At 40.1% G+C, this 14767-nt stretch overlaps 1 protein-coding gene across 2 annotated transcripts in view; it reads left to right on the top strand.

Moving 5' to 3' along the window:
- Positions 1 to 14767, top strand: part of GPC3 (glypican 3) — a 371347-nt gene that overhangs the window by 22304 nt on the left and 334276 nt on the right. For both annotated transcript variants that reach the window (XM_032474511.1, XM_032474512.1), the window contains one exon: positions 9062 to 9223. In XM_032474511.1, the coding sequence (XP_032330402.1) occupies positions 9062 to 9223 (162 nt within the window). The remainder of the gene's footprint in view (positions 1 to 9061; positions 9224 to 14767) is intronic.

Genomic DNA, 14767 nt, shown 5'->3' on the forward strand with positions numbered 1-14767 from the left:
TAAAACTGAACTCTCTTGAAGTTCTGGCATTGGTTCCAAGTCAAAGGGGAGGGCATCAAGCCCAAACCTCAGTGGGCCCCTTGAGATACAAAGATGAGTCAGTCAAGGGTCTTTCCCTCAAGGAACTTAAATCTCGTGAAGATAAGGCATGCAAATATAACTATGATGCAAGACAGTGTGAGAGGTGTCTTTGTGAAGGATTCAGAGTGCTATGGGAATTCAAAGGACAGAAAGCTTGCGCAGTATATCTCTGCTCCCACGAATACTCTCTCCTGTGAGAATCCAGTCCAAAGATAACTAAGGGTCAATTATACCTCAGTAAAGCTGGAAAAAAATTTTAAAAGACAACAAACAAACAAAAAACTAGCCAAAGATAATGAAGAATCTTCTTGTGGCAGGGCTCACGGAGCCTCTCCTCATCTGGCTCTAGCCACATTCTACCAGCTCACTTGTTCTCTAGCCTTCCCAGGTTCCTTGGCAGTGCCTGAACATACCACCCACTTTCGCACCCCTGTGCCCTGGCTCCGCTTTTAAGAAGGAGAAAGATGTGATCAGATATGTACTTTAGCAATATCTCTCTGGGGCTTGGGTGGAGGAGAGGGTAGAGGTGGGAAGGACAGTTTAGAGGCTGCAGTAGTCCAAGGGAAAAGAGGTGAGATGATGAGGCAAAGATGGAAACGAGGGGAAAGATGAGGGGCATTTAAAAAGCGGAACTAGTGGGACTTAGTGACATTTGATTATAGGGGATGAGGGCAAATGAGGTGTCCAGAATGACCTAGAGGTTTCTAGTTAGTTTGGGAGTCCATTTCCTGGACCTATCTGTGAACTCCAGGGCAAGGACTACGTCCTGTTCATTATTGTATTCCTTAGGTTGGGCAGAGCCCCTGGCACAAAGTAGGCATTCAGTAAATGTTGGATGAATGAATCGTTCACCATGTTGGCAAGCTGAATGTAATCAGTGAATTTATATTCCCAGAGCACATGTTGACTGCTGATTGGGAATGTGGTCCAGAAAGAACCTCTTTGTGGGAGAGTATAGCAATCTAGGGATTCAACCTTTACTGGGCATGAAATGATATGCAGTTAATTGACAGTTGGCAGTAGAGATAAAGGTAATTCACTCTAGTTCTCAGGCTTAGAGAATGGCTTATCTCCAGGGTTGCTTTAAACTCCCAGTACTCCAGTGTGGGAGCGACATTTTGGCCTGCCTTTTACAGAGACAGAGTCTGTGGCGGCCCTAGGCATGATGTTTGATTTAAAGTCTGAGCTTGCAATACCCAGGTGTGCCCTCTGCAAGGTCACGTTCTTTCAGGCTAAATAACAGAAGGGTAACCTTCATCTGGGTTCCCTAAGATGATTTCTTCCACCAGCAATCATCACTTTTCCCATTGGTTTCAAATGCAGCCATTTCTTTCATCTGTATTCCTATCTTGATTAGTAAGAAATTAATGAGCGTGTAAGATTTGATTTAGATAATGATTAATTAGGGGAAAAAGCACCGTTCTAATAGCAAGTCAAGTCACTATTATATGCTAAGGAAATTAGTTAATATTTTTGGATGGCAAATTGACTTGTCCTCTGTTAAAAAAAAAACCTTTTAAAAATGCTTGATATGTTTTTTTTGGTTCATTAGTAGAGCAACGTGCACTTAATCCTTTGGATAATTTTATAGGCATCTATTATTTTCCCTACAAGTCATGAAGCAACCAGTTTTGGGTATCATTCATTCCTTTGCTTAGTATTACATTAATGATAATATTACATTATTATTTTTACCACAGCATACCTTTGTTAGCAAAAAAAATATAATAATCTGCCATTCATAAAGCAGACCTTGGCAATGAAATGTGTCAAATCATCATATATATATATATATATATATATATATATATATATATATATGGAAAGATTTCGATTTTCATTGTTACTGAGCCCTGACGATCCATTCTCTTTCTCTTCTGTTGCTGTTTGAATATGTTTTATCTGCCTTTAGAAAAGTGTAAGGATCAAGGTCTACATGAATATTTCCTCTGTTCTTTAATGTGTTTTTAATGTGATTTTGACAATTTATAGTCATTAGCTAAAATTGCAGTCTAGTAAAATAAGCAACATATAGAATATAATAAAGATAATTAGAGAATCAGAGGGCTGGGAATGACCTTGAGGGGTTATTTAGCCCATTTCCCAATTTCAAGCTGTAAGACTAATCTTCTTAAACAGCGCTCTTTATCGTATTATGCCTCTGCTTGAGAACCAGCAGTGGTCCTTTATTGCCCATGGGATCAAGCCCACAGTCTTCTGTCTGCACTCAAGGCCCTTCAAACTCTGACCCATTTTGCCTGATAAGCTAGCCATGCCCCAGATTCCAGCTGTCCCCAGGCAGGTTGGTATTGCCCCACTCCTCCAGTGGTGCCAAACACATTTCACCCATTGGCCTTCTCATCTCTTACTCAAGCCCCACCTCCTTCCAGAAGCCTTCTTTGACTCCCAGACTCTCTGGTGAGCACTCACTTATCTAACAAATGTCTACACTACATATTTTTGAAATCAACTTTATTGAGATATGATTAGCAAACAATAAAGTGCACTCATTTTGAATGAAGAATTTCCTGAGTTTTGACAAATTTATATACCCATGTAACTACTACCCCAATTGAAATATAGACAATATCCATCACCTCAGAAAATATACTGCTTATTTTGTCACCTAACCATATATCAACTTTTACTATTCTCTAGCTAGTTTTGTGCGTGAAAATCTTATCTTAGTGCAAATTTATTTTTTGTTTATTTTAATTTTACTCAACATGTATTGAATATTTACCTTGTACCAAGTAGGCTAAAAGCTTCACATGCATAATCTCACTCAGTCCTTGTAATAACTCTGCAAGGTAAGTGGTCTTGATAATAAGGACAAAAAGGCATGTAGAGGGTAAATAACCTACCCTTGCTTGCACAGCTCGCAATTGATGGGTCTAGGATGAAATTATAAGGTACTCGACGAGAAGGGCCATAAGTGCTTTTGCTCTTTCCTGCCCACGAATGCCTACCATGATGCTGACCTCCTGGCCATGAATGCTTACCGACTTGGAATAAAATCCCATAAAATCGACACATTTAAACAGCCTCACACAAATTGTTCACTCTCCTCTTCCAATTAGAGACAGGGCTCGGGCCTGGGATAGGGTCTCCAAGTCAGTGTGCTGTGCCTGTGACTGCACGGCCAAGTGGAACTGAAGTCCCAGTCCTGGCAGAGGTGGCTAAGGGAAACCAGAAGCAGTCTAAAATGTCAAATCCTTGAGTGGAGCCAAAAAAGAGGAAGAACGAAGCCCAAAGTAAAGAGTCTCTGATAGAAGTCATGAAGGCAAGGCCACAGGTAGCCACGCCTGAGAGATGCCCTTACACAAGAGTACACATCAGGGGGGGAGCCCTCTGTGGACCCCTTGTGGTTTGGCCTCTGGAAGGGGAGGCAACTGGTAAGGGTCCCCAGCTTGGAGACACATGGGAATAATCCCCCAGAGAAAAGCTTCCATAACTCAAAAATCCCTTTTCAGTTGCAGAACCCAGAACTGGACCCAATGTGCAAGCAAGACATTGTCTCAAAATAACTAGAAATAAATTACTTCATGGTTCCTTCAAGAGACACATCTAATTGTGAATCTTCAAAATGTTTGGAAATTGATTTTTGTGGTATTTTAAGGTATTTTTCCAAGATCAAAGTTAAGCATACAGATGTAACATTTTCAGGGTCTTCTGTCTCCACTTCCTCTTTTTTAGATCAGACAGAAAGTTCTTTACTAGTGTTCTCAGTCTGCAGCCCTCATTAATTCAGCACTATATGCATAGGGCTTACTGAGAAAGATGGGGCATCCCAAAGGAGATGGGAGTCATTCTCTGCTCTTCAGGAACTAAAAATCTAGGAGAAGAGATTATAATATGAAGGTACTTTTTAATCCTCCAAAATAAATGGGAACTAGCAGCCCTGTAATGACTTCAGTTAATTTTTTTTTTCTTAGCATCTAGGAATGCAAGTTATTAAGTCTGAAAGAGTTGAACCTTTCTGACTCATTTGAATAGTCAGTTGCTAAGTCTTCTCCTTATCTCCAGCCCAGGCTATACTGCTTGTCTCTGTTCCCATTTCCCAGCTGAATTCCATTTTTACAAAAAAAAAAAAAAATGTGAACACCTCATTGACGAGTGTGGTCCACGATTACTTTTCTGTCCCATCTAATAAAGGAGCTATTTTCCCTTGACCTTCTTTTGTTCCTGACATGCTTAAAGAATGCTTTGCTATTTACTATGTCTTTTGTAGGTTGCATCTTATTTCTTGAATTGGCCTTTCTGCTTTTATTCACACAAGTATGTACCAGTTCTCAGTACCTCCTTAGTCATTTGCCCTGGGTTTTACTTTTTATTCATCCCACTTGGGATTTGGTTCCCAGAGTAATTTCTTTGTTTTGTTGATGAGGATTCCCCTCTAAATTCTTTCTCTGTTTCTTTCTGTTTTGTGTGCTCGTTTTGTTTTGTTTCTTTCATGTGCATGTTCATGCATTGAAATGGTTATATTTCATTGTTGTCATTTCATTTAGGCATGTCTGGCTCTCCTGGCCCACTTTTGTTCCTTTTGCTATCACGTCCCGGGGCTTATTTTCAGCTGGCCTGTGAGTTATATGAAATTTACTTAAAACAAAATATTTTTTCCTTTGGCAAGTACTTCTCTCTTTCCTGGTTTAGAAATCCTGACTTCTTATCAGCCTATAGATGTTTTATTTCTTCAAATCTATAGCTAACTCTTAGCCCCCAGATCAATTGTACTGGTTTATTGATTAACCAGGCAGTGATAAGTGGGAGGGAGGATGAATATTGCTATATATACATTTCTTATATTTGGATATAACATGTAGCTTTCTTCATGACATCTGACATGTTTTCCCATAAGTTCTCATCTGAGGTTTTAGTCCTTTCAAGATTTTGGCTAAACAAATTCTTGAGGTAGGGGCAATTTATACAATGATGAGACTTGACCAACTCAGGGAAGGGGGTACCCCTATGCATGCTCTAAGTTACTTTGTGAACTGTCATATTAAGACAAAACAAACTGGTGTCATGGTAATTTAAAAAGTTATTTCTGGACTTCTTTTGGTACACTGAGTGGCAGCTTGTTACCTTCTAAGACGTAAGCTACTCATAGCACTTCACAGAGAAAAGATCTGAGCCCTATTATTTTATAACTCCCACTAGCTACAGCTGGTAGGAGTAAGAACAGTGCTAACAGCCACCCTGTCAAATAAACCCTACCAGTCTTGAAAACTGGAAATCATCACCACTGGAAATTTAGAAACACAAAGAATTTTATCTATAACATTCCATTTTGTGAATGTATGCAAATACAGCTATTTTAAACACACACTACTTAGGCATCAGTTTACCAAGAAAATAAATAAAACCTTGCTAAATGGACAGGAACTTGGTATATGGAGAGTACCTGCTATATTGGATTTTTCATATCTATACATGTGTCCCAACCAACCTTGTTTAAGTCTAGATTAGCCACTTATCCCCAAGGGAACTCTGTATCAGTCTCTACTTCTAGGGTAGCATTACATTTTGTAACTTCATGTAGAAAGAACACGGTGAGCTAGAACTAGCTCTGCTTTCCTCTTTTTCTAAAGATAATCATAAAGCCTTTAAGCTTACACCGTATTTAAAATTGGTTTAAGGCTTGTATATGAGATTGACATTTATAGGAGATAAATCTGAACTCTGTGTCTCCAGACCCCAAATTGTATTTTGACACATTAAATATCATCTTTCCATCCAGTACTATAAATTGCAGTGCTGGATTAGGTTTGGTGATATGTATTATCTGTGCTCTCCTTTACTACCTCTGTGAGCAGCTCCCCTGAGGAGGGGAGAGGAGAGGCTGGAGTCAATACTGTGGACTCCAACAGTGATGTCATGTGAGGTAAGACTTGACAAATTTCATCCCTCAATTAAGAAAACTTGGACACATGCATTAAAGCCACGAGTAACCAGAATTCCTAGAGAAATAAGACATTGTAATAAAAAGAAATTTTCTGGTAATTTAGGACTAACTAGTGCCCCATCCATAAAAAAAAAAAAAAGAAAAACCTCAGTCATTGAAAGTGGCTGTCTAAAATGTCTGAATAAACTTTCTAGCCTCACTTCAGTAAGATTTGATGTTTATCATGAAATATTACTTTGCCAAGGACTTTATGGGACTTTGGGAGAGTCCCTGCTACATGCCATGGACATGTTTTGTCATCCTAGCTAACAATGAAGCTTTATTGCACTCGTTTATATGCACCCGGTATTCATCTCTGTTAACCCCTTTAGACAGTAAGCTCCGTGGGCTAAAAACTACATCTCTCTTGTTCAAAGCTGTATCTCCACCAGGTAGCACAGTGCTTGGCACGTAGAAGATATGTTAAACTGGGTCCTCTGAGAAGCAGATGCCAATATGGCACTAGATGTGCAAGAAATATATTGGGGAAAACATTTGGGAAAGAAACGATTGGGGAGCTGAAGGGTCCTGAAAGAGCCATGCCACTATGGTGCAGGGCTGACCCATGTGGAGGAGAGAGGGAAGGAAGGAAGGTTGAGTAGGAAGAATTTAGACTGCAGTGTAGTTTTAAGAAAGTTTTGTCAAGGTCAATGGGGAGTCCTCAAGCCAAAAATCCCTGTCAACAAAGTCCTGTGTTTCCCAGGACTTAGCATCTTTGCCGCGCTCAGTTATTGGCTGGGAGCAGCCCCTGGGGACTGTGGCCTGGGCACAGCATGGTGGCGAATTCAGAGCGCAGCAGCTTGGACCGTTAGTCAGTTACAGCCTCCACAGTGGGAGGTCAGAGATGCACATTTTCATGGCCACCACAGAAGGAGCTCAACAAATGCTTACTGAAGGGAAAGTTTGAGTGAAACAGGAGTTGCAGAAGAGGAAGGAGACTACTTAAATAGTCATTGAGCCTTAATATGTGCTAGTATTGGTGGAGGATGTAAAATCATGCGACTTTCTCTTGTTTCTCTCATCTCTCCTCAAGTGTCACCTCATAAAAGAAGCCATCCCTGATGACCCATTATAAGTAGAATCGTCCGGGCAACCACCACATTTCCTATCTCCCTTACTTTCTTTTCTAAAACATTAAAAAAGTGACAGCTTTATTGAGGTATAATTGATATACCATAAACTACACATATTTTAAAGGTACAAACTGAGAATTTTATTATTTGTTTACAGCCATGAGACAATCACTGCACTCAAAATAATGAACATGTCTATCCCCTCCCCCAATTTCCTCAATCTCACCGCCTCACTGCCCTCCATCTCCCCCAACAACCACTAGACTGGTTTCTGTCAGTATAGATTCATTTTCACTTTCTAGATGGAACCATACAGTATGTAATTTTAAAAATCTGGGTTCTTTCACTTAGCATAATATTTTTGGGGTTCATCCATGTGGTGGCATGTATCAATAATTTATTTCTTTTTATGGTTGAGTCATATTTCATTGCATGTATATACCGCAGGTTGTTTTCCCCTCCTTACTTACTTTTATTTTGTCTGTAGGGCATCACTACTTGACTATATATATGTAGTTCATTGTTTCCCAGAATATAAGCTCCATGAGAGCAGGGACTTTATATACTGCTATATCCACAGAGCTTGGCATGTGGTGGGTACCCAATGAAATATTTGTTGAATAACTCTCCCATGGCTTCAATTTTCATTCATATGCTGATGCACTTCCACGGACGAAGAGGTGTGTTGAGTCACCAGTGAAGAGCTGAAAAGAACAAAGTTTTCTATCATTGGGAAACTTGGTAAATGATACTCATTAACTGAGATACAGAACACAGGAGACAGAACCTTGTGTGTGTGTATGGGATATATTGAGTTCAGTTTGGGATCTGCTGAATTCGAGATTTATATAGAGTCGTTGAAAATGTGCGATTTGGGAGCTCAGGAGAGAAGTGAGAGCAGAATTAGAGAGTTCAGCAATCACATGGGTTTAGACAAGACCATCGGGGGTAGGAGGAGATGTGGAATGAGAAAGAGAGTCAACAACATTTCTGTGATAGGGAGAAGAAGAGAAAGCAAGGAAAGACAGGTAAGAATGGGCCCCTGCTGTAGGTGGGGAATGCGAGGTGTATGGGGCGTGGATGGGGTGGGTAGGTTTGCTGAAACAGGAGAGGAGAGTGTTTTAAGAAGGAGGGATTGGTCAACTGTGAGGGATGCAAAGGGTCACACTGGATGAGGACTAAGAAGAGGTTCTGATTCTCTAATTGAGAAGATTATTCATTTGGCAAATCTTTATGGAGATATAAAAATAAAGCATTCTGCATTGTAAGGGAGGTAGTGACGAGGTAGCTCAGGAATTCAGAGGAACAAGAGGTCGGCATTTGTGATAGAGCTAGAACTGTTGGAGTTGGAAGAGATTTTGGTGATTGTGTGAATGTTAATATTATCCTCTGGATGTTTCCTTCATGCATCTTGCCCCAGACCATTAGTTAAAGCAACAGCAACAACAACAACAACAACAACAACAACAACAACAATGAAATTTGATGTGATACTGATGCTTTGATCTTTTTTCCCCAAAAGCCACATTGGGTTGGCCAGACATACATTTCATTAGGAAATCATAACTGGAAGTTTGAAAATTGCTTCTTGGTTATGTTCTCATTCATAAATTATGATCAAGAAAAAGAAGTTGTAGGAGTGAAGATTGATCTTTTAACAGACAAATTAAATATTGGTGCTCAATGACGTACACTTTGTGCTATAAATTAGTTTATGCAGAATTTATGAGTCAAACCTAGGCAATTAATTCTTATGGTTATTCAAAAAGAATCAGTCATAAGAATAATTGGGAGAGAGCAGGGATTAGCAAAGATAAACACTAATTTTGAATAATCAAGATTGTACTGTATTTTAAAAGAAATGCATTGTTTTGCCTTGTTTGCCACTTTTATGTGGGTGTGGGTGTGTGGGTGTGTGTGTGACATTCTGCTTACTGAAACATGAAAAACTTGTTTGTTTCAGGATCAGATTTGCAAGTATGTCTCCCGAAAGGCCCAACGTGCTGCTCACGAAAGATGGAAGAAAAATACCAACTAACAGCACGATTGAACATGGAACAACTGCTTCAGTCTGCGAGTATGGAGCTCAAGTTCTTAATTATTCAGAATGCTGCGGTTTTCCAAGGTGAGTTCTAGGGATCACTTGAGATGTGCTGCTCAGTGGCATTATTTGGGCACTGGGCTTTCAAGTGCTAAGTATAATTTGTAAATCACCATTCCAGCATTAATGCTTGATATAAAAATCTCCCAGAGAGAGATTCTGGTTAAGGAAAAACACAGTTTTTAGAGAAGCCCTATTTCAATCTTTGGAAAGGTGGGTATTGTCAAAAATCATTGCCCAAGGACATTATGCCTACCCGTATGTAAAGGTTGTAAGTCTTTGGCAGAAAGACTAAATGGTACTTCTTCTCTACTAGGGCATGACTTGTTTAAAAAACAAAAAAAGTTTAATGAAATACCAGTTTTCTCCAGGAGGAGTTGGATATTTGTGGAACATGCACGAACTCTTTCCGACCACTGGGACCATTTCCGTTTAAGAGGGAGAAAGTGGCTTGATGGCCCTACATTTTCTCATTTGTGTGAGTGGTTATCGTTTCTTTCTTTGTGAGTCTCAGTTCTAACTACATCTGTGTGTGACTATAAAAGAAGCTGCTGTGGCGTTGCCAGAATGGGTAGGACATTACATTTGGCCTAACTCTTGCCTGGTCGAACTGTCATAGCAGGGTGGGGAGTATCGCCCTTGAGTCAAAGACCCAGCCAGGAGGATGGTAGTAGGGGTAACAGCAAACACTTACAAAGCAGTATGTGCTAGGTTAGGCTCGCCTTTAAGTGTTTGACATATATTAATTCATTTAATCATCACAACAAATCCTATGAAGTAAGTAGTAGTACTAGTTTCCCCATTTTATGGATGAAAACTCAAGGCAGAGAATGGTTAAGTAACTTGCCCAAGGTCACACAAGTAATCAATGGAAAATGAAGGATTTGAACAGAGCCGCCCTGGCTCTCAGAGTGTATGCTTTTAATGACCTCAGTATGCCCCTTCCTGTGAAGGAAAGTTAATGATGGATATTGTAGCTTTCTTCTGTCCTTCCTTAAGCAGATGGAATCAGCTGCCTTTTTCTTGCCCCACAAGGAGAGAATTGGGGTAAGATAGAAAAATAACACTTCTGACTACTTGACATTCTAAATTTTTAGATCTGTGGCACCTTTATAAGAATTAACCTCTTTGAATTGTAAGCTGGGCTGATTATAGCTTATTTGTGTATTATAATGAAATACTTAGAATTAGTTAAGAAAATTATTCAAATTAGCTAATAAAGCATCCATCCACAACAGTTTCTTGGGTCAAAGCCTCAGGGGATGTTGGATCGATTATATAAAGTTCAATACCTAAGCCTGAAGTATTTGTTAACCTATTTATGCACTCAGACTCTTGTGAAGAGTTTGTTGAGACTAACAATTTGGCTATAGAATGAATAATTTAAGCTGATTTTAAAAATACATGTACCATTCATGTACTCCTTAGATTGGTTTTGGAGCTGCTCTGCTGGCTGGAAATGGGGTGATAAGAAGAGATGGGACAGAAGAATTGGGTTGGAGCGGAGAGCTGGATCTCACTCTATGGGGTGTCAAGGTGCTTTTCTAGGGTGGAGTATTTGTGATTTGATCCATTCCTGGAATGACTGGGCCCACAGATGCTGTCTTACTCCCACTGCTTGGCTGGAATGGGTGGAGCGATCACACTGGTGTTCTAGCATGCAGAGTAGCTGACGCGTCTGTTCATCTGAGGGCCTTGGGTGTCCGCCTTCATGTCTGGCCAGTTCTGCATTTTGCATGTTGTGTTTTGTAGTTCTGGAACAGCACAAGACCAGGAGAGAAAGGAAGCTCTGACAGGATTTGGATTGGATTATCTTCCAGATATGGCTCCTTATAGAACACTTGTCATGTGAACAGATGGTGGAGAGTGGGGGTGGTACCTACTAGTTGTATCTTCTCTGTCTCTGTCTCTCTCTCACACACACACACAAACACACACACACACATTGTTCCTCAAATTGTGGGGACAGGCAGGAGGACAACCCTAGGCAAGGAACAACTAGATGATGTCGGAACTAATTGCCAGTGCCTTCTACTTGTCACCACATGTACTCTTTCTTTCTCTTGTTTCATTCTCTCTTCTTATTCTTTACCTGCCTTGCTCTTAGAAAAATAAACCCCACGAGAAAAAGTAAAACATGATCCTAGACCTCAAGGCGATTATGCCATGTTTGTAGAGACATTGCCCCTTCCTTTCTGTAACAAACATTTGGAGAGACAAGACTCAAATCAGGGACCGCTATCAGATGATGTATTATTAATTGCTAAGAGAAAGAGGGTATCCACTTTTTTTCTTATAACTACTTATTATTCCAATGAATCTAAATTGAGGGGGCACAGTTGCTTTTCCTCTAATGTACATGCCCTCCCCCAAGTTCTACTAGGCCAAATTATTGAGAAAATTGCTCCAATATTTCACCCCTATGAAATTTTATGTGAGCTATTTTCACCACATGAAGTTGAAGAAAGCTCATCTTGATCTTGGCCTTGATCTACAATCTCTTTAGGATTCCCTCACTAGTCCACACTGGGGGTGTTTAAGCAGTGAGTGCTTTCTGCAAATATGTGCACAGTTCCACGAGTAATCCTTAACTGCCTCGATTTGAAGTTTATGCCTTCGTTTGCAGGAAGCCTTTGCCCCCATAAATGAGCCTGGGGCCCTTTGCTACAGTGGTTGGAGTGCTCTATTGCTAATGGTGTTTTGATAATGATTGAAGCATTAAAAAAAAAGTTGTTCTTTATTTTCAATCTTTACATTGCCTCGTTTCCTAAATTTAATTTACTTAGATGTGCTTAGTAAAATGGGGCGGCACAATCGCTTTTTGTTTCTGCTTAATTAATTCTTTTTGAAAAACTCCACTAAAAGTAGATTTTTTCTCTTTTTCTTCTCCCCTACCTAATAATAATGATGATGATGATCATAATAGTGACAATTTATTAAGTGCTTGCGATATGATGCTTACTTTTACATAATTATCTCATTTCATTTTCCCAGCAGCCCTATGAGGAAATGCATTGATGCCACAGCTTCTTCCAAGCCATCATGTGGCATAGTTTCCCTTGTTCTTAGCTTGCTGGAGGTAAAACACAATGAAGGAATGGCAGGATTTGTGGTCCTTGAGAAGAAAAGTGGGGTAGAATTCTGAATTTTTCATCATATCTCCACCACCTCCACACCATCAAGTCTTGAGTTCTGTTTTCCTTATAGAATTTCACTATGATTTTCAACCTTGTACCATCAGGAAATACTTGGGGTATGTCCAGGTGTTTTCTGTTATGTTGGATGATTCCAATCTTCCCCAAGGTACTGCTGACTTTGAGTGAGAACAGACTCTTTAGAACGCAGCAACGCTTGGCTTTTCTGGAAGTTGCCTGTCTCACAACTTGAACTCTCTTTATCAGAGAGGAGAAATGGTGGTTGAGCTGAAAACATCTCTGTGCACCTAAAATGACATGGAGCTCCTGCTTGTGTAGTTGACTCATCTGAGAGCCCTTTGGGTCCTTTTTCAGAGCTTACTACTGTTCCAAATGTATGCACAGTCTTTATAAGCTTGATTTTCTAGTTTTCTATCCAATAGGAGATAAGCAGTTAAGTAGGAGGGTTTTGAAAGACTGCCAGAGGGAGGTACACGTGAGCAACAAGAAGTTAACGAGTGACAGTAAGAGTGCAGGACAGAAAAGTGACTCAAGAACTCACTGGATGTGGCAGCTGGGGGCATTGTGTGCAGGGCTGTTCCCTATGTGTCCCAGTAACCCCTGTGTTATAGTAGATCCAACAACTAGTGTTCATGGTGATGGTCGTGAATTGATGAGGAGAGATCAAGTTATGTTCATTGTTTTTCCCTTAATATTTCCATTTTAAATGGCTAAAACTATTTTTGGTGCTTAAAGGCAATGGAAGAAACACTGAATTTGGAGTCAGAAAAATCTAAGTTCTAATTCTACTTCTGTGTTTATGGGTTTTGGGTGGTTACTGAGACTAATAGCCTCAGTTTTCTTATCTGCAAAATGGGGATAATCATTACAGTCCTGCTTACCTCATAGAGATAATGTGTGTGAAAGTGTCTTGAAAATTGTGGAGCACTATATGCATGCACTATTATCTAGACAGCTCATTTGCATGGAGGTGGGGCCAGATAAATGATGCATTAGCATTATGGACATTAACCTAGACAAGGCCGGAGTTCATGACGTCATTCAGCGATTTTTGCCACATAGAGACGATGTTGAAACAGCTCCAGTGCGCAGGTGAGAGAGCACTTAGGCAAGGGACCCTTTGAAAAAGGGGTTAATTTTATGCATTCTTAGATGTGAAGCTGTCATTTGAACTGTCAATACAGCCAGGAGCAATCCTTTTCCCAGCTTCCCGAAGCTTCTCTTTTGGCCCCTATCTGGTATATTTTACACACGAACCAGAGGCTAGACCAGGAAGGTCTTGTTGTTCAGGCCATATATTCATTGCATTTTCTGGTCCACGTGCTCCTGGCAGAGAGAAGGAAGAGTTCTCCTCAGCTGGGGCCGGAAGCGTCTCTCCGCCCTGCTCTCTGCGGAGAAGTGGGGAGGGGGCAGGCTTTCTGGGCTTCTTCTGTTTCTCTGCTCCCTCCTTTTCCGTTTCCATCTGCTCTTGGCAGTTCTACTTTTTTTCTGTCAGATTCCTGTCTCTCCCACTCCCCCTAAATAAAATTGTCCTTGGTTAGAACACCCTTTTCCATCAGCTCAGAGCAATTTCTTCAGTCATTTCTGCTTGAAATAACCGTTTAGGGACATTATTCAAGCAAAGCTTTTTTCCTTCACCATTAATATGTGACTAAATAATTGCTTGAATGTTGATAAACATGTTTTTGAGATTCAATCATTTGTTAATTTAGTTTTTATAATGTAGTGGGGGTTTTAAGTGAGTAGTGAGCAATTTTTCTCCATTTCACACTTTTTTCCCCTTGACTAGTCTAACAGTCCTGCCCATGCTGAGCCCTGCTGAGTCCCTGCATCAAACTGCTGACCATCCTGTCACAACCTTTTTTTTAAAAAAAAAAAATAACATACGGGGAGAATAATTACATTGATGTCTAATCAGAACTTAATTCATTTGCCAGGGATAAATATAATAACATGAAACTGAATAGGAGGATTTTAGGAACGCAAACCATGACCATGCGTGAGGTTATATATCCTCAAAAATGTAAATTATTAGTCGAACCACTCATCTGTACGGCAAAGCTCTAGTAATCCCATTATAAAAGGGTGAATTTCTCATCAGAGCCCAGAAGATGCTGGCTTTAATTAGTGTACTTTTATGGCGCTGACTCAAAGAGATAGTATGGTGACAAAGTTTTAAAAAAATGTGATTCTTTAATTACTAGTGCTATTGGAAACTGGGTGTTTAAAGTTATTTTGGTTTTAAACTGAGAACTTTTGCATTTAATTCAGTTTCAAAATGCTGTGGCTTTAGCCAAGCCAGAGGCTGAGAGGAGTTGTAAACCTTTCCTGTGCCCTCTATTGATTTAGAAGTCAGTCATTAGACTGAAACTGTTTAATAAAAAGAGCTTAGAGAAATGACTCAGTGTGCAGG

Source organism: Camelus ferus, chromosome X (genome assembly GCF_009834535.1).
Source record: "Camelus ferus isolate YT-003-E chromosome X, BCGSAC_Cfer_1.0, whole genome shotgun sequence".
Taxonomy (NCBI): domain Eukaryota; kingdom Metazoa; phylum Chordata; class Mammalia; order Artiodactyla; family Camelidae; genus Camelus; species Camelus ferus.